Source organism: Cydia splendana, chromosome 26 (genome assembly GCF_910591565.1).
Source record: "Cydia splendana chromosome 26, ilCydSple1.2, whole genome shotgun sequence".
NCBI lineage: Eukaryota > Metazoa > Arthropoda > Insecta > Lepidoptera > Tortricidae > Cydia > Cydia splendana.
The window spans coordinates 6,993,739-7,018,446 of record NC_085985.1 but is presented as its reverse complement, the minus strand read 5'-3'; the positions used below and the strand labels follow the sequence as shown (position 1 = coordinate 7,018,446).

Genomic DNA, 24,708 nt, shown 5'->3' with positions numbered 1-24,708 from the left:
ATATCTGTGGTCTATATGGTGTCTATGTCAATGTCATTGTTTTGTTGACTACATGAATCTAGTATTAAACTGGATTGGGCATGAGTGGTGGGGATAACTGACAGAACGGGATAGTCTTACGTATCTTTCAGTAGGAGTAGCAGAGAAAGCGCTATTATTGTTTGTCCTTGTCACAGTCTCACGTATTTTTTGTTCCCCACCTTTTTTTTAGTATGGATAATGGTGGGCAACAAATAAATTTGACCAATCATAGTGACGCATTTGCGTATGTTTTGTCCCTCACGGAGGCACGCGTATACCACTTCTATAGGATCATACCTTCTATGGTTGACTACAAACATGTGTAAATTGCACGTTGTCGTAAAATTATGCTGAGAAAAGCTATTTTACTCAGTCTCAGTATTCTACTCGTGTATATGATGTAGGAGCGTTTTAAATACTAATTTATGATGGAATTTATAAACCAGTGCCACTGCTGCCTGCAGCGGCCTTCGGCGAAAGATTTGAAGACACCGTACACTCACCTCGGCATAACGGAAATATACTCTGTCATGATCGAAGAATGTTTTGTTATCAAAGTAAGTAATGGATACACATTATTAATTAAATTGGCTGGGTAAGACCGAAATATGGTGCTTTGCGTTGTCCTACGTTACGTCGCCTCTGCCTGAAATGTGTTGTATTAGACCAAGAAAAGTCTGCAACGATTTTGATAGCATACAACAACCACAACAACAACACACAAGTACAAGTGTTATATACGTCATAATTTCATAGAAGTTTGCCCAAACAGTATTCTAAACGTTCTGGCGCAGCGCTGGGACTCGTTTTTTGAATGTAATATCTACGGGATCGTTAATAAAGGCTATTTTATTTTATTAAACTTTTATAGGTTTAGTTTACCACTTATTAAGAATGGGAACACTGTTCGTAGCGACTACGCGCTCCAAACGGCAAAGACGTGGCTACGCGCTACGAGCGTAACCCGTAGCACTTAGTGGCAACAAGAAGAAACAAGGATGCGGTGTTCTAAAATAGGACATTTATTTTGGTATACACCCACTTGCCAGAATTTAATTTGCCATAATAGTCAACAGCCATTATATTGTTTCCCATAATTACATATGCAATACTTATTGTTTACTATATTAGTCACGTGCCAGAAGCTTTGTTTCCCTTAAAATCAATTTCAATAATATCATTTGTCATCATCATTGTAAGCCATAATTATCACTAGCCATAATATATTTTTATACAGAAACCAAATGCTACTAGAAAAATGGGTTAGTTTAGGTTTGAACTGCGACCCTTACAGAAAAGTAATGCTACTGGAAAAGTGGGTTAGGTTAGATTTGAACTGCAACCCTTACAGAAAAGAAATGCTACTGGAAAAGTGGGTTAGGTTAGGTTTGAACTGCGACCCATACAGAAAATAAATGCTACTAGAAAAGTAGGTTAGGTTAGGTTTGAACTGCGACCCTTACAGAAAAGAAATGCTATCAGAAAAGTGGGTTAGGTTAGGTTTGAATTGCAACCCTTACAGAAACCAAATGCTACTAGAAAAATGGGTTAGGTTAGGTTTGAACAGCGACCCTGACAGAAAAGAAATACTACTGGAAAAGTGGGTTAGGTGAGGTTAAATATTCTATTAAATAATATTATTACAATTAATAATATGGACAACTATGGCACGTATGGCACTCGTACGTTCTGGAATCTAATAATCGGGTAAACAAAGAGTATGTCACATCATTTTTATGGTAAACAAACAATTCGGGCAACTGAAATTCGGGCAAATAACATTCAGGCATATGAGTATTATTTTATATAATTTTCAGACAAACAATAGACAACCATTTATTTTAAACTTTCAGTTTCCAATATTAGGTCTAATTTTCCTAATTCTGTCGGCCGTTGTTATAACCAGTTATAACTAAATATATTTGTCCTATAAATAAGATGATGGGCATTACAAGGTTGGCATAATACCAAAGAGAATTTGAAATAGAGGAATATTGTCCAAGTAAATTATGTAGTCAGTACATTTACTGCCATCTTTCGACACAAATGATAAAAGATTTTAGAATGCCATTTCACTTTGATCCTTATTTTTTTACTGATATGTGTTAAATTTGTTAAATGTCAAAAAGTATCACCATCTAGTTAAGGACAGGCCAAAGGTATTGCGTCATACTTTTTGACGTTTAACAAATTTAACACATATTCTTTAATTTAAGCCAAATCTCATAGAATCATAGAACAAAACTAGACAAAAAGGCAGGCTATGATGGCGCCATATATGCAAACCTTTGACAGTATGGAGTAGTCAGTGACTCATGTCTTGTTGCAGTTAACACCGTGTGACGATGACAAGAGTGGTATCTGCGAGGCGTGTCTAGGGCGGCTGCGGGAGGCGTGCCTCTTCAAAATGCAGGTGCAGGATTGCCAGGCTGAGCTGCAGGAGAGGTTAGAGGGAGGACTGAGGGTCAAAGGTAAATATCAAGCTTTGATATCAATACAGCGATAACATACTAAACACCATTGCAGATAGATGGCAGGGGCGCTTCCAGGAGCACTGGAACCGTTTGCATTGCTCACTAGGTTATGTATGATTGTGTTTTGACTGTGATAATATTTATGTGTGTATTAATTGTACTAACGCTAGCTCTTAAGTTATTTTTTGTTACTAACAACTATGGACATATGTTTCCGAAATAAATTATTTGAATTTGAATTTGAATTTGAATAGTGGGTTGACACCATGCTTGGTGAAGCCACTTAGCGGATGATAGGCCTGTGGGTGAAGCAAAAGGGATGGAACAATGCGGAATCATCTTTTTTTTTGGCTTTTTTTATGTATAGCTGCTGATTTCTCAGCTGGAACTAATTTGAATATTACTTATTGTGTGAAAGGGTGTATCACATCATGATCTGATCTGATCACGTTATCATCGTGTGATGTCAATCGGCTCAGTGTCTTCTATATGCAGATGACCTTAAGTTGGTGTATGGAGTGGAGCAAAGTACTGACTGTGAGTCGTTACAAAGGGACATCGACTCAGTTTTTCTCTGGAGCACCGAAAACAAGCTGCTGTTCAACCCGGCTAAGTGTTGCGTCTGCACTTTCAGCCGTGATCATATGCCGTTGCATGCACAATATGTGCTGGGGTCCGAGCCTATAAACCGCGTGTGTTCTATTAAAGATCTGGGTGTGGTCTTCGATACGCGGCTCACTTTTCATGAGCATATCTCGACGCTTGCTGCCAACTGCTTTCGAAGACTGGGCTTCGTTATACGCAACCTTCGTCAGTTTAACGATCCTGTTGCTATCAGGTTTGTCTATAATGCACTTGTAAGAAGCAAGCTTGAGACATCATCGATCGTTTGGCATCCCTACGAATCTACCTACAGTTTGCTTCTTGAAAAGGTACAAAAAGCCTTTTTAAGGTTTATATACAAATAATTTTTGGATATTACCCGTTTCTTTATCCGACAAAGTATCTCCTTGGGGCCTTACGTTACAACTCTTTGGAGGTGAGACGTAACCTTAGCTTATTGACGTTGGCGTGTCGGACCCTGCGCGGTGATTCGAACTGTCCAGAATTGGTGAGTCGACTTGTGCGACTACATGTGCCAGACATCCCCAGGATAGCCCTCAGACCGCGGCGACGCGATCTGTTGGCTTTGCCAGCGGGACGCACCGTGTCACGACTGAACTCTCCGCTGCTCCGTGCCCTCACACAGTTGAATGCACTCTTGGCATCAGTACCCGAGTGCGACCTGTGTGCGTGGCGTTGGGTGTCTGTGAGAAATGAATGCATGAGATTCTGTGAGGTGATGGATGCGAGGCCTACATCCGTTAAGGTGTAATTGTGGATGTGATAAGGGACTAGTGATTTGTAATTGTGTTATTTGTAATTGTTTGTTTGTACCTGATTGTTATATGTACCTTTGGTATATGTTAATGTTAAGTTTCATGGCGCATTGGATCTGTCTGTAAGGTCATGTAAACATTTTTCAAATAAAATAAAATAAAAAATAAATAAATAAAATGATGGTATCAGTCATTCTATGAGAAAATATTTGCGGTTGTGTCTAATTCCCACAACTCTTTCCATACATTTTGTATGGGTCGCGGCGATTACACAGCAGATATATTTTTTGAGAATCAGGAGGGGGAAATTGGTAAATAAAATCATTGTTAAATATTGTATTTACTTTCCTATATGAAGGAAAGAGGTGCAACACAAATATGGGCAAATACCGCCATGTATGTTTATATTACCGCCATGTATATTTATGCTTAAAATACTACCTATTCACTATTGTTTACAACCATTTCTGACGTTTTTTTATATATTTCTTTAAAACCTTATTACGTGTTATATTTTAGACGAGGAGTGCTGGGACCAGCCACCTGAAGATGGTGCGTGCAGCGAGCGTTCTTTACGTAAGTATCTCAACCGTTATTTAGAATTTGGTATAAAAGGTAACAAGTAGAGCGCCATTGGCTTAAGGTCTGTTTTCCTAGGATAGCGGTGCCGTCATATAGTTAGATAACTGGGCGCTTTTCCGCAAACATTTTATATGTTTTCCGAGCTAAGCTCGGTCCCCTATTATAATATAAATGTTGTACCGCGATTGTACCTACTTTTAATAGTAATTAGTTGTTGAGAAACAATCACTTAATACATTAGGATTGACCCCTGGTTTTATTGCTAGTTCCTGAAAGTAGTAAACTAAAGAACTAGATGCTTGATTTCCAGTGTCCCTTTTTAGCACTGCATCTATGCTGTACCGTTTGCTAGACCAGTTGTTTGATGCTATCGCTGCTCGGTAACTTCCAGCTGAAGCAGTCATGTTAGCTTCCTTGAGGGTACGTATCCAACAGGCGATAACCGATCTTGAGGCATTATTTACTGGTCGCGTAGCCAACATGCCAATCGCTTACGCTCTGTAGCGATCAAAACGCAACTGTCACTGTCGCCCCAATATGGAAGAGTGATAGAGACACAAAGCGTTTCGTTGTCGAAGCAACAGCGATTGTCTGCTTGGCTAGGCCGGCTGTTCCTCTTAGGAGGTTATCGAGATCTTTGGCTTTTCGACGGCCATCGGAGATACTTATTAACATCTTTATCCAATGAACTATATCCAGACAGACTCTGGGAATGTTATATGTTCTTATCAATTTTATCAATCATCATCATTGCACGCAGACGGAGTAGCGGGCAGAAGGTATTAGGGGCTATTCATAAATTACGCATTTCAAATTAGGGGGGGGGGGGGGTCTGGACATCGGATGACGGTAGCATGAAGTAGGAGGAAATGGGGTCATTTGAAGCATGATTTTTGGATGATTATAGGGGGGGGGGGGGGGGGTCCAAAATCGTCAAAAATCGATGATGTAATTTATGGACAGCCCCTTAGGTGAATAAATGCATAGTATGCAAAATAGACTAATCCCATATCCCATTAGACATAGATACCCCTAAAGTATAGTTGTGCCATTCTGGAGAACATTCTCAATTTACTATCGGAAGTATTCTCAAGCGAGAACATTTCTTATACTTACAAACATGAGAAATTCTCGAGAACGGTACATCTCTACCCCTAACTGTTGAAAATGGGATAGTAGGGCAAGACCTCCAGTGAATGAACACTTAGGCAATTTTCCAATTTTGAAAAATCAAATCAAATTTCTCTGTAAGTATTCATTAATAAATGACATAATTATTTGCTTGTTAATCAATACTCATTTAATAAGCAGCAATGTAATTTCTGCGATTTTTTATTACTTTCATAGTTTTTTAAGTTTAAGAAGAATTTATCAAAAAATACCTAAAAACCTAATGAATGAACACCGCAAATGAATGAACATTATTTTGATCTATTTAATCAGCTTTAAAAAAATCATTTTTAATAAAAAAAGCTTTTCAGGCTTTTTTAGTACATAAATCAAAAGCGTTCATAAATATGTTTTTTACCCGTCCGTATTAATCTCAATTTCAATTTGTTACGTTAACGACGTTATCTCTCTCTTTTTCGCTGCATATTCGAGTTAGAAAGGAAGATACCGAAATTGAGATTATCTAGGTTCTTAATAGGCACTTCCTCAGACACGAACTTCGCGACTTATAAGATAATGGGTTACTTAATAATAATCCATAATGATGGAAAGATTATATTTCGTCACTAAAGACAACATAAACAAAAATGATAAATTGCTACTTGCGAGCGATCTACTCTTTAAGCAGACTTCTGCATACCCAAAATATACTTTATGTAAATAGGAATGCTCTTAAACACTTACCTATGTTTGTGTCGAATTCATACAGGTTTCATGGGAGTATGTTGGTTTATCAGTTTCGAGGTATGATAAGTTATAATACACCCCTGGCAACGTAAATCAGATAGCTTGTGTAACGCTATGTCTCAGAATGCCATAATATTATACTTGGCGCAGGTATTATTGTATCATGGCTTACTCTACTGTAAGTATAAATGGTTGTTTCAGTGTATTCAGCCGACGAGTACGGAGTGCACGAAGAGCTCGCGCTAGCGCGCTCCGTGAAGCTCGAGCGCCTCCGCCACTCCCCGCGCGCGAGCCAGCCGTGTTCCGTGACGTCACACCGCGAGCCGAGCCCCGCCAGCAGTGTGCAGGACGTGACGTCACACCGCGAGCCGAGCCCCGCCAGCAGTGTGCAGGACGTGACGTCACACCGCGAGCCGAGCCCCGCCAGCAGTGTGCAGGACGTGACGTCACACCGCGAGCCGAGCCCCGCCAGCAGTGTGCAGGACGTGACGTCACACCGCGAGCCGAGCGCCGCCAGCAGTGTGCAGGACGTGACGTCACACCGCGAGCCGAGCCCCGCCAGCAGTGTGCAGGACGTGCCCGCTCACACACCCGCCGAGGAACAAGCCCAAACACACGATACTCGCCCTACACACACCCCACACAACTCTAGTTTAATCACACATCAACAACACCATATCGCACCACAAACGAACAAGCAGACCTACTGTTGCGCCATGTGTAGTCAGCAATTTACGTCAAAACTTACTTTAATCCGACATATCAGAACACATACACACCCGGAACATACATGCGGAGTTTGTAATGAAGCATTTCAAAATAGTTTATTACTAAATAAGCATTTAAGATTGCACTCAGCAGAGAGACCGTACGTGTGTGGAGACTGCAATAAGCGTTTTACAACAAAAACCTATTTGTATATTCATAGAAGAACCCACACTGGAGAGAAACCATACATATGTAAAGAATGTAACAAGCAATTCGGACGAAAAGAGATTTTAGTTAGACATAAAAGAACTCACAGTGGAGTGAAACCTTATAAATGTATAGAATGCAACAAGAAATATGCAGATAAGGAAACATTAGATAAACATATAAGAAATAATCACACTGGAAGTGAAACGACACAATATAAATGTAAAAAGTGTAATGAGCAATTTACATGTCGAGAGAATTTAAAAATGCACCGGAGAATTCACGTTGGAGAGAGATGTGTCTGTGACCAATGTAACAAGCAATTCACAAAGAAGAAAAATTTAATTAGACATATAAAAGTTCATGCTCCAGAAAAACCAGAAAAACGATACGTGTGTGAAGCATGTACCAAGAAGTTTATCCGTAAAGGTCATTTAGAAAGACATTATATAGTGACCCATACTGGACGGAAAGCATTTAGATGTAAGGTGTGCAACAAGCAATTTGCACTTAAACACCAATTAGATCAACATGAAAGACTCCATACTGATGTCAAACCATACAAATGTAAAGAGTGTGACAGAGCATTCAAACTAAAACAATATTTAGCTCACCATGAACGAACCCATAGTGACGTGAAACCATACAAGTGTAATGAATGTGATAAGGCATATACACAAAAACGTAGTTTAAATGATCATGTTAAAATTAAACACGGCAATATAAAAGACAACATAAAGATAACTTCCTTGCTTATGAAAGACACGTCGATGGCGACAAACCAGATATAATTAATTTAACCAGCAATTGAGTCAAAAAGATATAAAAACACATACCTAAGGAGTCCCATCGGAGGAAAGCCACACCGCTGTGAAGGATGTAAAAACCGAGAGAGTCGCTGGCTTTTATTCGGATTCAGGTGACAGAATTTCATTAATTCGCTTCAACACAGAGACATAAGTCACATAACATCATGTAAAATGTATCGAAATAAATTTGGCCAATGGAAATAAGCAATTTATCTTAAATTAATGCAATTTGAGGGTAATTATTTGTTATGCTTGCTAAGGGGTCATCCATTAATTACGTCACACGTTTAGGGGGAGGGAGGGGGTCAAGAAAATGTGACATATTGTGACATGGGGGAGGGGGGAGACACAAACTTTGTGACGTCACTTTAACTTCATCAGTAACCGAAATTTTTTTTTTTTATTATTTTATTCGCTGTACATTTAAATAACAAGTTTTTAAAACGATAATCGTTTTTATTCTTTTAATTTTCTTTCCTAAGCACTTTTGGGTTATAAAATTACTAATATTTATATCGTCAAAAATATTTTGATAAAATATTAATAATACTTAGGTACTTACTTAATTCGATTTGGCGATTTCGTCGAAAAAATGTGACGTCACACTAGGGGGGAGGGGTTTGCCAAATGTGACCAAATGTGACAAGGGGGGGGGAGGGGTCAAAAAACCTAGAAATTCGTGTGACGTAATTAATGGATGACCCCTAATGTACAATGTAAAGTGTGGTGTTGTGCGCATTTAGACTGGATATTTAGTATACCGACAAGCATTGGGCCATATTAGTATTACTGAGTAAGTGAATAGGGGATATTACTGCAATGTTATACCGCCAGAGTGCAGCACTACCGACTCTAGTAAATTCATAGACTAACTTATACATACTGTGCCTTAAACTGTTTTTTGACAAGTTTTATCAGACAATAAAATATGCCATTGATGCATCATGGCGGTTTATTAACAAGGGCCTACCGGTAAACGCGAAAATCGAGATCCCTCTTTATATGCCTCTTTATCGCTCGAATATGCAAGAGTGATAGAGAGGCAGAAACCGAACTTTCGATTGTCGTGTTTCACGGTAGGCCATGAGATTGACGTAGTGACGCATGATGTGTCATTGATGTTTGTTTACTGTATGTGCTAGTTGTGCCACCTACGCAGAGCTTTGCATAACATTCCCTATTCAAGCATGCGCGAAATAAAGCGCTAGAAAATTATTGAAAAAACGTAGACTGTTGTTATATATTTTACTTCTTCCTTTCTAGCTTCACACGTTGCCCAGGCTTTTTGAATCGGTAAAATTTCTAAAGAGTGGGTAAACTAAATAGGTAACTTGACCCTAACCTCACATGTCTGTTTCGACTGTTTCATATCGATTCATAATGGCTAATCGATTTGGAATAAAATGAACCAGATTTTACTTATCACTGTCAGTCAAATACCCTATTGTTCTCGTTATATCGCTTGCCCAATATTACAGGTTTCTATGTTACATTTTCAAGATAGTTGAACTTAATGTCACTATGATGACAATGTTCAAATTTCAGTTCGATAAAAGTGAAACATAACCCTGTAATATTAGGCCAGCGATATACCTAGTCAGGTCGATCATTGAGTACGTTATAGCGGCAAATCGCGCTTAATCTCGGACGGTTTCTGTTGGAATGTTGGTTTTGGAGTTAGGTAAAGTCAGCGGGATAGTATTTATTCAAAAACAATACTCAGTTCTTAATATTTTATTGCATATTCACAAAGTAGTTGTATGTACAGGTGGTAAACTTATAAGCTAGGTCTTTGGGAAACAGGACACTGCAATATACTATTTACAATTCCAAGGAGAGCAGAATTTGTGATTACTTATCTTAATAAACGATAATTATAAGCAAATGTAAACCTTAAAATAAAAATTAAATCTATGTCAGAAATACAGACTCTTCGTCAAAATTTCACACGGAACTTTTAAGCTGACTGAGCCGCGCAGGGCTCTTATGCTTAATATCGGAAGTGTGCTTTCACCCTGAAGGCAAAGCAATTTATACAAACTAAACGAGGGACTAGAACTCGAACGGGTCACTTTCTTCCCTCGCAGGGGAAGTGGCATGGGCGGAGACGGTCATAACTGCTCCAGAGGTTATTTTTACTTTTGATGATGACGACGCACAAGAGCGTCGTACTAATTTTGGTCGATATAACACTTGGCGAAGAGTGAATGCCACCCGACACAAATGAGTCCACTCTTGATCATGATGGTGGGGAGGGGTGTGGGGTAAAGGGAGGGGCAGGGGGGAAATAAGGGGCTGTAGTGATGAGAGAGAGGGGGGGAGGTTGGGCTGCCTCTGCTGCCGTAGCCGCCGAGGAACCCGCAACCCCCACCCTGCCAGCACTACGCCTTTTATTTTTTGAGTTCAGTAATGATATGTTCCTCTTCCTCCTGGGCTTTAGTAATATCATCGTCGCTGTCTATAAGTACATTTTTGGGTCGTCTTTTGAATCTGTTTGCTGTCGGATTGGGTTTGTAATTACCAAACTTTTTAATGAGGGGGTTGGCATGGTTGTCGACGCTTTCATGAAACCTCTTAGGGGCGAGGGGAAGTGGCATATATGGCGGTGTCCTATGCAAATGGGGCATAGTTGGTTTGAGGTAGTTTGGGTACGAGTATGTCATTGATATATATGGAAAAAAGGGTAGGAGAGAGACAGGAGCCCTAATAGGGGACGCCTGCTCTTATAGGATGGGTGTTTGATTTTCTATTTTAAATTTCTATTTTGAAGAAAGTTTTTGAGTAGTTTGAAGAGTCTGTTGTTTAGACCTATTTTGTGCAATTTATAAATGAGGCCATGGTGCCACACTTTGTCAAAGGCCTTAGGCCGGAGCCCCACTGCTGCGCACGCTACATCCACGGCCCACGTTTTAATGCAAACCGTGGGCAAGCCCACGAAATTTTGTACAGGAACGTGGGTCGTGTACATAGCGTGCGCAGCAGTGGGGCTCCAGCCTTACTGATGTCAAATAATATGGCAGATGGAACGACCCCAGCCAGTCATCCAGAAGAGGACGTGTTCAACCATCCCTGAACCCAAATTGGAGGCTGATTGGACGGTAGCTAGAAGGCACGTTTGAGGGCTTCCCTGGCTTGTGAATGCCAATCACGTGGGCATTTTTCCAAGCCTGGGGGAAATGAAAGTTAGAGAGCGCAGTATTGAAGATTAAAGTAAGAAATACAACTATTGTCTTGGGGAGGAGTTTGAAGAGTTGGGAGAGGACTATAAAGTGAACTGGCGACTTCGTTATCAATCTGAGAGATGTGGTTAGGGTCAAGAAAGAGAGTGCTTGGCGAACATTGCTGTTCAAGGCTGTCCGCCTAACACTCTGCTTTCTCCAGATCTGTGAAAGCTAGAGTGCCAGACCCAGGGACAACAAGCGGAGGCATTAATACCATGGTTTTTGTCTTCAGATATCTCGCCAGGGACCAGTAAGCCTGATGACCTGGAGATATCTCCGAAAGGAAGTCACCCCACCTGTTGGCCCTGAAGTCAGCAATCTCTAGGTTTCACTTTGCGTTGGAGACGATTAACGATGTTTTTGTTATCTGGAGAGGGGAAACGGGCGTATAGAATAGAATAGAATAGAATAGAAATAATTTTATTCGTAAGCACAAACACAAAATAAAAACTTATACTAAACAGAGAAACATAAAAAAGAGAAAGTGCCACGAAATGGTCTCACCTCAGCATGTTGCTGGCGACTTCCAGCGCTGATCTTCCGATAAGACCATCCGGTGAAACAATCACGACAGGTAACATGAATAACAAGAGAATTAACAACAAAATTAATACATACAAAATACAATGATAGTAATAAGAATACAAAAGACAAAGACAGCAATTAGTCAAGAATACATTACAATAAATTACTATGTATAGTTTTACTACGTACAATACAGCTGTTACATTATCAGGTTAAACTCATCTTGGCCGTACATTACGCCTGACATTACATCTAGCGCCATGCGGCAGCTGCGCAAACTAAACTAAAATGACAAATAGGTCGATTTGTTACGAACAAAAGCAGTTTAAGCAATATTTTATCGATCATACAGATTTAACTACATATAGAGAGTCACAAGAGGGCGAGAATAACATTTTTAAAAGTAATGTGCTATGGCAATGCAGAGGGAACGTAATCTAAGTGGTAAGTAAAAGCAGAAACTACAGGCAGCTTGTATCGTGTAAGCAGGTTTCCTGGCTAAGTTGGTGGCTAAGCATGTACTGTTTAAGCTTCGTTTTAAAAGTATGAATACTTTGCAGGTTCCTCATTGGCGGTGGCACGTTATTCCAACATTTTGAGGCAGTATAGCGATAGCTGCCCCGGAAAGCTGCCGAAGCGTGGCGTGGCGTCAACAATTGAATCCCACATTTACGGCGGTCGCGGAGCGTGATGCAAGATAACTTGTTACAAAGATATGCAGGGGTTTTATACTTCAGAACTCCGAAGAGCAAACAAGCCAAATGAAGTTTACGACGGTGCTGCATTTTGAGGATCTTATGACTATTAAGAAACGGAGTGACGTGGGCTCTCAAAGGAATATCAAAACAGAAGCGAGCACAGGCATTTTGAACACGTTGTATGAGTCTTTTTGTTTTAGCAAGTAGCCTAGGCCCAGTTACAACATCCATATAATTAAGTTTTGATAGTACAAGTGACTCGATCAGTTGAATGCGCAAGGTTTCGCTTAGGTATGGCCGAATTTTATATAGCACCTTAAGCTTATAGAAGCAACTTCTTACAGCCTCTGCGGTATGCTTTTCATATCGAAGTATACCCTCAGGGCTTTGTTTTTCTGTCTGATTAGGAGTCGGATCTCCTCAGGGAGACGCCAGCGATGGTCATCCAACGCTGGAACCTCCCTCGAGCAGTCGGCCATAATGGATTGGAGTCCACTGGTGAGGGTGGCAATCGCCTCATCAGTATCTTCCCGAGAGGAAAGAGTCTGAGGAAGCTCCGAGAGAAGGGGAAGGTCCTCAGAGTTAAGAACCTTGTCCAGCTTGACCCAGTCGACTACTGACTTGGTCTGCGTTTTGGAGCGGGAGAGAGCGAATTGGTGACACATTTGGATTGGAAGTAGAAGTCATGGACATTGCTAGCGACCGATACCTGAACCCTCGATTTCTCAAAAAGTCACCGATCAGATGTACTAAGTGGTCCGGAAATTCATACCTAAAAAGTTTGAGGATCAACCCACGGTGCCATACTTTGTCGAACGCTTTCGCGACATCGAGAAAGACGGCACCAGTGGGGATCGACTTTTTTCATCCCGTTAGCCAGTATAAAATATGCTCTACAATACGATGAACCTGGTGGGTGCAGGAATGCCCAGTCCTGAACCCAAACTGCTCATTGATGATAAGATCATTTTCTTGTATAAGTACCCTATTCTCAGTTCAATAACCCGCTCATTGAGTTTACCTAAGGAGCTCAGAAGGCTAATAGGTCTATAGCTGATCGGGTGGACCCTTGGCTTGCCCGATTTGTGTATCCCGATACATGCGCCACCTTCCACTGATCAGGGAAGTGGGAATTCGCTAGTGCCGCGTTGAACATATCCACTAGGAAATGGATCAGCTTCTCAGGGAAGGCGCGCAGCAACCGGTTTGGCAGCCCGTCAGCCCCTGGAGCCTTTCTGACCTTGAGTTTACGAATAAGAAAGCCTATTTCAGTGAATGAGGTAGCCAAGTAGCCCCTATGGGCCTTGCCATTAGGGTGTGGGATGTGGGAAAGGTGTGGCTGCTGCGACGGCGGGACTGGTGTTCGCCTTTGAGTGTTTTTGGTGGGCAAGTGTGACTCATGGTGATGTGGCAATGCAGTTGGTGGGAGGGAAAGTTTTAGGTGTGAGGTGCTCTTTTGATAGGGGTGAGGCTTTTGTGCCTGATGCTGATTGGCAGGAGATGGATTTTGTTGCCAGGGTTGATTTTGGAAATGAGGAGAGGGAGGGTTTCTGCCCCAGGTGAAGTTTGAATTATTCTTGACTGCTACTTTTTGTTGGGGTGGTTGAGGTTGTGGCTGGGCCTGATTTAGAGAGGGTAAATAGCGGGGAATGGGTAGAACTTGGAAGGCACCCCTGGAATCACCTGTCTCCGCCTGAGAGAGAACGAAGGAGGGCTAGTTGGTGGGTGAGATTTGTTGGGTTCGGGGGTTGTTAGGGTTGCTGTCATAGCAGCCGAGGAGCCCCCAACCCCCACCCTGCCAGCACTACGCCTTTTATTTCTGAGTTCAGTAATGATATGTTCCTCTTCCTCCTGGGCTTGAGTAATATCATCGTCTATTAGTACATTTCTGGGTCGTCTTTTGAATCTGTTTGCTGTCGGATTGGGTTTGTAATTACCAAACTTTTTAATGAGGGGGTTGGCATAGTTGTCGACGCTTTCATGAAACCTCTTAGAAAGAAGTTTCATGAAGCGTCGAACAGTAGGTATTTTAAGGTCTCTGTGAAGATCAAGATTACTACCACGGCGTCCCGACAGCGCGCCGCAGCAGTTTGTTTTGAAGCGTCTGTAATGATTTTATGTTTTTATCTGAGGCATGTGCAAAGAAGGTACAAGCGTAACTAAAAACTGGCCTTATACAGGTTTTGTATAAGGTCAGCTTATTTTGGGTGGACATCGTACTGTATTTACCAATAAGTAGGTGCATTCTGCTAGCAAAGAAAAAAATGTTGGACTGCGACTGAGTTTGGTTGCTCTAGTAGCCGTACCTGCTGCTGACTCTACCTCCTCGGCCGTGGAGACGGGCCCAATGAGAGGGTACACCAGGGCTGCCGAGAAGGCCTCCCAGTCCGTCTTCCGCCTCTAGAAGATTTGGGGGGTAGCCTGAGAGACTGCGAAGGGACTTGAGTGGACTGAGGTAGAGAGAACTAGGAGTGCTGGGATGGCTGAGAGAGCGGCGTGGGGTGGACGGAGTTTTGCAACTCCAAGGGCTTAGGCTGAGCCGGGGGGGAAAGAGTATAGGGAGGGTGAGGTTTGGGGACTATCTTTTTTGCCTTTTCAGGTTTAGGTTTTGCAGAAGCTGGAGGCAGCGAAGGAGCCGCTGAGGGTGCTGCAGGTTCTAGTTGGGAAGGTTGACTGGCAGGAGGTCGCCGTTCACTATTTCCTGGAAGGTCAACGGGAGCTGATGGAGTTTTCGGGTGGGAAGAAGCAGGATTTTTTTCCCGTCCTACCATTATTGATTCTATTTTTATTTTTATGAAATGAGATGTAGTCCGAGGGCTTAGGAGCTTTAGGGCAACCACGGTAGTTACCCGTATGAGGTCCCCAGCAGAGGCCACAAGTGGCTTCAGTATCTGGAGGTTTTTCGCATTCCTCCCAGCGGTGGTTCCCTGCACACTTGACACACACCGGGTCAAGCGTGCAGTTCCTTGCTGAGTGGCCGTAAAGGAGACAGTTCTTTCACTGTACTATATGGTTTGTCTTGATGGGCCATTCGGGTTTGGAGACCGACATCCTAATATGGTTTTGATATTAAAGATTTTTTGGGCTTCTGGGGTGTTTAAAAGTTTGATATCCACTATATCATAAGGAGTTTTGGGTTTTACAAAGGGCTTGAATTTACGATGTACTTCTGTGACAGGGCAGCCTTGGTCGCGGATGTCCTTTAGGATGTCCTCGGTGTGAAATTCTTTGGGCACGCCTTTGACTTTGACTACAACGCGGAGCTCAATTTCGTCAAATGTTCTGTACGAATAGTACCCATTGATGAGTAAGTAGCGCCAGCCACGGAACTGCTTGACGGATTCTGTATAGATGGCCATACCACCATACGCACCTTCTATAAATTAAATTAAACAGGATCGGCCGGTGGTCTGATAGGAGGTCGGGGAGAACCTCCTGGGCCATGGTTGCTGTCACGTTCTTGTGGACTACAAAGTCGATGATGTCGCCAGACAAGTGAGCATCGAAGAAGTGCGTGGGCTCTTCTGGTCCTGATATGTCGAAGTTGTAGTCCACTGCTGCGCTGTAAATGACCCGTCTAGGCTGGTCATTTCTGGACGCGTTCCAGGCCACGTGTTTGGCGATCCAGTCCCCTGCCAGGATGGTCGGCGTTGGGTTCTGGAACAAGGCACGCAGCTCTGCTTTCAGGTGTGCCGTTGGTGTCGTTGCTGGTCGGTAGATGGCGTACAGCCGGAGGTCTCCATCCGCCATCCGGATGTCGTCGCCGAGCGCCGTGAAGGAGTCACGGGGGACGTAGTCGACGGGCTGGTGGACGATGGTTCTACGGACCATCACGGCTAGACCGCGGAACGAGTGTCCCAACTGGTTTGTCTCGTTCCGCTGGTACACGATGTAGCCTCCCATCTTGATGTCTTGCTGGAGGTGGGTCTCGCTGACCAGCAGGATATCCACGTCTGCTCGCGGGGGAAGTGGCGGAGCAGAGCTATCTTGCCGGTCAGGGTCTGGACGGTCCAGTACACTATCCTCAGCTTGCGAGTGAACTTGCCAGTGGGGATAGTGCAGTCTTCTTTAAGGCCCTTGAGACCGTTTCCGGTCCCTGGGCAACCGCTGCCTGGAGTAGGGCGGCTATCATGGTTGCCAGGTCGCCTTGGGGCGCTGCGGTGGTTTTAGCGGCCTCTGGAGCTGGTGCTTCTTGATTGGAAGCGGGGGCAGGGGCGTCGAGAGCCTCGGTAGCCGTCCTCTTTTGTTCTTCTTTTTCTTTTGCCTCTGCGTGGGGCTCCCCTTTGTTCGGGGGCGTTGGCCGGCGCCATCAGGGTAGCTGGTGCCGACTCCTCCACCGTGGGTTTAGGGACGCTCGCCTTCGTTACTGGCCCTGGTTTCTTGGGCACGGTGCGTGCCTTCCTGCCCGCCTTCCAGTTGCGGGCCTAGCGTATGTATACCGCACATTTCCGGTAGCTGATCAGGTGGGGCCCTGCGCAGTTGGCACATGTGCAGGGTTGGTCTCTTGGCCGGGGGCATTCGCTTGCTGGGCCTGCACAGCGCACGCATTTCTGCGGCCTGTGGCACCCCTTAGAGTGGTGTCTGAACCCCTGGCAGTTGTGGCACTGCGGGGGCCGGTCTTCCCTCTCCACGCTTCAATTTTCACGGAGCTCATGCACAGGAGCTCCTTTACTGCTGCACTGCACGAAAGTTTAGCTGCACAAAGTACACGCAGCCCGGCTTGCCCCCCCTGGCGTTGATCTGCTTGACATGAGCCACGGGGTACCCGAGCTCGATGCATGCCGCTCTGATGTCCTCGAGGGGTGTGTCCGAGGGTAGCCCCGGCAGGGCCACCTTCATCTGTTTGTCTTTGTCCAGTTGGAAGACCTTCCACTCCACAGTCGTTCCAAGGCTCTCCAGGTGGTCCTGGACCACCCTGTATTCATCGGCCGTGGGTGGCTTGAAGATGATTCCCCTCCCCGTGGGTTTGCTGGAGGCTGCTTTCCCCCCAGCTTCATCTTTATTGCCGCCACTTCTTTAGTCCAGTTGGGGAAGACTGGTACCACAATATCGGGGTACCTTTCCCTTCTTGGTTGTTGCTGTTGCTGCTGATTTGCTGCGCTTCTTGTGTCGGCGCTGCAGCTTTTTTCGCGTACATCTGGGGCTCCGCTGGTGGCTGGGGCCTCGGTGTCTGTTGGGGCTCCTCAGATGGGGGACCCTGCTTAGGTTGCTCACCAGAATTGAGGTGGGAGATGGGGCGATCGTTGGGGTTGGGGGAGCTGACAGAGATCCCGTGCAGGTGATAGCAATGGTGCGTCGCCTCCTGCCGACCTGGATCGGCGGCGCAATCTTGGGTCCGTAGGTGGCGTCGGTTCTCTACAAGGCCTCTTCTCTTCTTGCCCGTGTCTCCACGGGTCTCTTCGGAGGCCTCAGGACGGCCGGGTTGGCCCTCAGGGACTCCAGAAATGGCACGTCCTCGGGCTGGAGCTCCGTTTGCATCCCCATCAGATGAGAGGAGATGCGGATGTATGCGGCCATCCACGCCTTCAGGCCCGCCGACGGCAGTTCTGTTCCCATCATATGGGCCACTACAATCGTATCTGATTGCAGTAGGTCCATTGGGGACTCGGGAGGGCCAGCGGGCGAGAAGGGCCGCGTCGTTGGCTCCGGGAGCAGCTGCTCAGCTGATTCCTTGGCTGTGTCTTGGTCTTCTTGTCCCGCAGGGGCGGGGGAAGTGGCGCGGTAGGCGGGCGCGTCGCCGGCGGTGAACTCTGCGAGGTCGAGGTCCTCGCTGCCCTCTATTGAGCCGGGGTCCAATCCGGGGGATAGTGGGACAAACCCTGATCCCCAACTACCCTCCTCGTCCACCGGTGGCAGCGGTAAGGCTCCCCGCCTCCGTGATGTCGATCTGGATGATGATGTTCTTTCTCTTTCCCTCCATGCGACGGCGGCTCCTCAGGGTCGTGCGACGCTTGTCGCCGCCGGCTAAGCCAGTCCCCGCATTCCCTCTCCCGGGGCGTCCGTTTTAGCGGGACCGGGATCGGGAGATACGGCGAGGGCAAACCAACGACGATGGCTCAGATGGTGCTGTTATTCCCTTCGGCGGATGCCGGGCCGCCATATCCAAGTTTTATTTTTTCCACAAAATAATCTTAGGATGCGAGAAGGTATTGGTTGCGTCCGTACACTTCGACCGTCAGTGCAGTCCAACACCTGCACTCGATATAATATTTAGACTTTGCTGCAGTGTGGTGGAGTGACCGTCGCGGAACAAAGGTAGGGCTGGACCCGTCCCAACAGAAGCCGCTCGAACACCTTGGAGGTGCTGAGCAAGGTAAACGGCCTGTAGCTCTCGGGTCTTCTTCTATCATTGCCTGGTTTGAGTAGCATGATCACCCGCTATATCTTGAATGTCCGGTCTATGGTCTAAGTTGTTAGGGAAGTGGATAGGTCCCTTGATGCCATTAACATTGAACGTTATACAGATCGATTTTGGTTTTATTTTTAGAAGTTTTATTTTTTCTCTCGAAGAGCTTCCCCAGGGTGCTCAGCAGGCTGATTGGTCGGTAGGATGAGGGTTCTGTCCTAGGTTTCCCCGGTTTGGGGATGCCTATGACCGTCGCTACTTTCTAGGATTTCGGGAAGTGACTGTTAGCGAGGGCTGAGTTGAATATGTCGAGGAGTACTCCGATGTGAGACCCAGGGAGCATTTTCAGAAGTCTATTAGGGATGCCATCAGGGCCGGGTGCTTTCCTGGGTCTCAACTGTCGGATGTAGTATGTCATGTCTTCTAGTGTGACTGGGCGAATGGGGGGGTCTTTTAAGGGAGAGGTCAGAAGATTTTCCACTGTGGCCTCGACAAGTGTGATGTGATCATGGGCTACAATCTTGGTGTTGGGGGTGCACTGCTTGGCTAGGCTTTGGGCGAGGCACTCAGCCTTCTCCCCGTCTTCGAACGCTGGTGTGGGGTAATCTGGTCTGTTGAGAAGGGGTATGGTGGTAACCAGGTCAGTTTTAAAATATTTCGCCAGTCTCCAGTAGGCCTGGTGGCTGGGCGAAATATTTCCTAGTAGCTCATCGAATTCGTTCGCCCGAAAAGCGGCGATGCCCTCCTTTACCTGTCTTTGGAGGGCCCTCAGGAAACGCCGATTCTCGGGCGAGGGAGCGAGAGTAGCTTCGTAGGGCTGTGTCCTTCCTATCTAGCAGTCTCCTCAAGCTGTCGGGGAGGGGCCGGCGACGAGAGTCGTCGTCTGGAACCTCTACTGAAGCTTCTCTGAGTACAGAGGTGAGGTGACTGCTATATAGGTCGACCGCGCTGTCCGTCTGTGACTTTGTCATGATAGGGGTCGTGGGGATGTGAGTGAGAGATTTTAGGAGGCCTTGTTCTACTTTCCCCCAGTCTATTTTTGTCCTGGTGCTCTGAAACTGGGGTCAGGGCCTAGCCGCAGGATAACTGGTCTATGATCTGAATCGAGTTCGTGGTGAACTTCGATGGAGTGTAGGGAGAGTGAGACGTTTTTAATAGGACTATGTCTAGTATGTCAGGTCTATGGTTTACCATGTTGGGGAAGAGGGTAGGTTCCAGGGGAGAGATCAAGTCGAAAGGAATTCTATTGTCAAGCATAAGGTGATAAAGCCTATTCCCGTTTCTGTTTAAGGCAACGCAGTTCCAGGAAGTGTGCTTGCTGTTGAGGTCTCCGGCCATTATGACCGAAGGCCCCAGGTCAGCAAGCAACTTCAGGTCCTCGAGTAGGAGCTCTTTTCCGGGAGATAGGTATGTGGATGCTATGGTGATTTCTTGGTGGCCATGGGGGGAAATTCTGCAAATCGAGGCTTGTATGTTTTGGAGGGGGGGGGGGGGGGGGGGGTCGAGAGGGATGTAGTGTAGGTTACGTTTATAATAGATCATCGTGCCTCCAAGGTTGCGGTCCGTTCTGTCATTACGGGACAATGCGTAACCTGGAAGCACGAATGATCTATTAGCGGGTTTATGAACGATTCTTGGATGAGTATGATGTCTATGTCGTGTTTGGCGAGGAATGTTTCTATTTCGTCCTTGCCCTTAATGCCGTTAGCGTTAAAGGTGGCTATGCATAACAATTTTGGTATAATTTTTAAATTTGTACTGTCCAATAAGGGCAAGAGGGACGTTGGCCGTTGAATGCTGCCATCTCTCTCTCATACTCCTCCAGTGTGAGTAGTGTCTGCTGGCTGTCAGCGACAGCGAGCCTGGCCTCGATCTCAACTATGCGCGCGCGGAATGCGCGCGCTCTGTCGAGCATCGGGCTGCTGCTGCCACTGCCGACCGGCATTTGGTGGTGGGTTTTGGGGGTCGTGGGGCTTGGTAAGGGTGCCCAGACTGGTTGATGCCGGGGCGTTAGGGTGGAGTGGGTCGTTGGGGTAGGCAGGAGTGTGGTCCTTGCTGCCGCCTGAGAATTTTCTTTCTTTCTTGCTGTCATTTATTTTTTCAGTGCCCCCGTCACTGTCACTGAGGGTCCTAATAGGTGAACGGGTACAACTTATCTCCCTTGTTGCTCGGTCCTTGTTTCTACGGGGTCCAATCGTCACCGGGGTCCTCTTTGAGGGCGGGTCTACCCGCGCCACCGCGCCCGCCGCCAATCCTGACTCAGGCAAGATGGCGGTTTGCGCGGCGGACCCGGGCACACTCACTGTGGGCGGGGGTTTTTGTTGGTTATTGAGATACCATTGCGGGAGGAGGTGCCTGGAAAAGAACCCTGGTTCTTTGGATTTTTTGGGCAGCGTGGTTTACTCTGATCGAGGAGACAAGGTAGGCAGCATTGTCCGCATAGAGCGCTAGAGTTACGTCTTCTTCCACTGGTATGTCATCTGTGTATTTAGAATATAGGATTAGCGAAATGCAGCTACCTTGTGGCACCCCCGCCTCTATTTGCCTTAGGGTGGAAATTTTTTGGTCCACTCGGACCTGGATACCTACTTCTTTTAGAGAGGAAGGAGGCTATGGTTTTGACTGCACGTCTAGCACCGTTATCCAATCCACGACCCCTACCCTGGTTTGAGCGGGGCCAGGCGGCTTAGCACGGTCGCGTTTTTATCCCTTGTCACCATGCCTGTCACGTTCTAACAAGTACGTAAGTGCGAAAGGGACGCGCATAGTGATAGACGATAAAAATGGAACCGTGCTGCGCCCACAGGTTTCGGGGCAGTGAAGACAACTGGCAGCTTAAGCTGGCGTGTTCGTCGTGCCTATATTGGCGTCATCCAAGTGTGTGTTTGCGGTGAACATGTGTACTGCGACGCGATCCCTCATGATGGTCGTGGCTGCAGTTGTCCGCGCGGTCATACATGACCCGCGCGAGACTCTCGAGGAACTCCTCCAAGCCGCGGCACTTCAGGTGCTCGGCGATGGCTGCGTTGTTGACGAACCGGATTGCTGCGACGATGTTCGGATCCGTACCGAGAGGGTCTCCTGACACCTCATCTTCTTATTGTTCCTGCAACAGAAAGAATACCAGGCTGGTGAAGCGTAAGTTAGTCGCGAGCGGACGTACGCTTTGTACCTACAGACCGAGTTTGCGTACAGGGAGCTTACTGTGTCTGTGACGTGTTTCTGCATGTTGAGCCTCCTGTCTATTAGTTATGAATGCGACGCCGAATTAAAATCGTTTGCTTGTCAGGACCAGTTTTTTGAGGAAGGCAGAAACCTGCCCAACTCTGTTGATGTTTCTCTTCCTATGCCTATGTGATTCAATTATTTTATTTACTGTAACAACTATGTACTTAAGTAGGTACCATGGTTCTCAATAAACAATTTCTGATTTCTTAGTAATACTGTAAATTAGTGATCCAAAAGACTCGAGCCTTTTAGCTCTTTTTTTAGCGCTCGCCTCATCTCTTGACGCCTAAAAGGCTAAAAGCCTATTTCGATTTAATTAGTAAAATGTGCTGTAAATATAGCTTAGCTTAGCGTTTGGAGTGCTAGCAAACGTTGTATATTTATTTAATTAGGAAGGAAACATTGTAAATATAGTATAGATTTACTTTAGGAGTGCTGGCACAATTTGTATACCTACTAGGGTAAAGAGTAATAGGGCCGGATTTGTCCTGTCGACTCTGATTTCCATGTTAAAAAAAACTAAAATATCCTAATGATTGACTAGCACTACACACAGAAATTAACAAAATGAGTAAAAGTTAAGACATGATTAGACCGCAAAATAGAAGTCTTAACTATATACATACGTGATTAGATTTATATGCCACAAATAGTCTTTAAGTTTTGTTTTCAAAGTCTTTAACTTAAATGCGATGGTTATTTTGTCTCTGAATTTGTAGGAATTGTGAACCTATTTTTGTATAAAATTACATATCAAGTTAGCGTTTCGATTTGTTACTATAGCCAGCACTATCCTATAAGCAACCATCCGACAAACATACTAATAGTTTTCAATCTTTAATGAATTTTACTAACTTCTGTAATAAATCTCCACATTCTTGTAATAAAAATGTAATATAATATTAAATGTATTGCAATTCAGCGAGGTAATGCTGCCCTTTGGTCCGTTTTCATAACTATGGTTTTCGTAACTGGCTGCCAAAGAAGATGAATTTTTCCTATTTCATAATTAATTATCAAACAAGAATTTACTTTCTGGTTTCATAACTGGTTATGAAATAAGATTTTTTTATTACTCCTTTAGTAATCGAGACTCCTTTAGTAAACAAGAATTTATTACTCCTTTAGTAATCGAGTTTCGTTATTAACTTCGATATATTTTTTGGAAGTTAAGTTCCCCTTTTGTTGCCAATTTACCCTGTGAGTGACTGACTGGGTAAATTGACTACAAAAGAGAAGAGAGCAACATCAGCTCTTTCTGTACCAATTTTGATTAAAAAAAAACTTAGATACAATAAAAGTACCTACCTACATAGATATCCCTACAGTAAATTAGAGAAAATAAAAATACGAATATTGTAAATCATCTACTTTAATTTTCTAGATTTGTATAGATACAAAAGCTTGTTAAAACAGAGTACCCTAAGTAACAGTAAAATAAAAGAAAAATATGACCTAACTTCCTTTAACAAAAAATATAATTTTCACTTCGTAATCATTCTTCTTAGTCTAATCTAATACATAAATGGAGCAATAATCTCAACGCAGTGCCCGGTAGTTATTTTGTGTCGTTTTACACGAAAATGTCCAATTATGAAAAAAGAAAAAGTAATAAGTTTTGATAATTAATTACGAACGAAGAAAAAATACTCGATTACGAAAGCAGAAAGTGAATTCTTGTTTGATAATTAATTATGAAACAGGAAAAATAAATCTTCTTTGGCAGCCAGTTACGAAAACCATAGTTATGAAAACGGACCAAAGGAATGCTGCCAGCGTTTACGGGACCTTGCCGAGGGGTGATTTTTTATTGTAGTTTTGGTTTAGGGATGTTTTATTTTTATTAATTTAGAATAGTTAGATACTTTTAGTTTATAAGTTTTTATACAATATTTATATTTATCTGTTTAGTGTTTTAATAAAGATTTAAATATAATAATAAAATAAAAATGTAAGTAACTACCTATAGTGATTACAAACAGTGAAAAAAAAACCTTGTTCGTGTTCATCAGTCATATTAAAAAAAATTGATGTTACTCATGTTTTGTTTGCAATCATTAATCCACCTAGTTAATCTAAAACTGTATACAAGATACAAGTGAATATATTTCGGAAATAAACGATTTTTTTTACTAAACATTAACCCTTTGACTGCCACATAATTGCACTGCAAAATAAACCATAATACGTTCTTATAAAGTTTACTATTGCATTTATATAAAAAAAAAAAAATAGTCATTGTGATCAAAAGGTTGCAATTTATAAACTTGTTAAATAGTGGGTTTAGGGATGTCTGTAATAAATAAAATTAACTCAAAGTATCAAAGTAAAATTATTATTTATTCTCAAAAATTTGCGTGCATACAAAGAGATCAATGAGTTTAACTCAACAGTTTAAAGTTTTATTTATTATAAAAAGTTACAAACTATTCAAGGCAACAAAGAAATGTCTTATGAATTGGTGCATTCATTTATAATTACTTAATTACTTTCATACAATTGTAGGCAGATTCTCCAAAGCGTTCATGGTACCAGCAGTTGCAACCTTCATAATAATAGTCCTTGGCTGTGTACTCAGACCCCTCTATTGGTGTACAGAAAATTGTGCAGCTATCTATGGACTCGGATGGATTATTTTTATAATAAGTTCTGT

At 44.0% G+C, this 24,708-nt stretch overlaps 1 protein-coding gene across 1 annotated transcript; it reads left to right on the top strand.

Moving 5' to 3' along the window:
* Positions 1–449: 449 nt before the first annotated feature.
* On the top strand, positions 450–8,247 carry LOC134803572 (gastrula zinc finger protein XlCGF57.1-like). Its single transcript, XM_063776371.1, has 4 exons — positions 450–578; positions 2,351–2,492; positions 4,394–4,450; positions 6,515–8,247. The coding sequence occupies exons 1-4, from the start codon at positions 450–452 to the stop codon at positions 8,017–8,019; spliced, it is 1,833 nt and encodes a 610-aa protein (XP_063632441.1). The 3' UTR covers positions 8,020–8,247.
* The last annotated feature ends 16,461 nt before the right edge of the window (positions 8,248–24,708 follow it).

Excerpts from the sequence above, each read along its gene's own strand:
- LOC134803572 (XM_063776371.1), top strand. The coding sequence starts at position 450 with ATGGAATTTATAAACCAGTGCCACTGCTGCCTGCAGCGGCCTTCGGCG. Across the intron at positions 579-2,350 it reads AAGAATGTTTTGTTATCAAA|TTAACACCGTGTGACGATGA; the intron begins GTAAGTAATGGA and ends GTCTTGTTGCAG. Across the intron at positions 4,451-6,514 it reads GTGCAGCGAGCGTTCTTTAC|TGTATTCAGCCGACGAGTAC; the intron begins GTAAGTATCTCA and ends TGGTTGTTTCAG.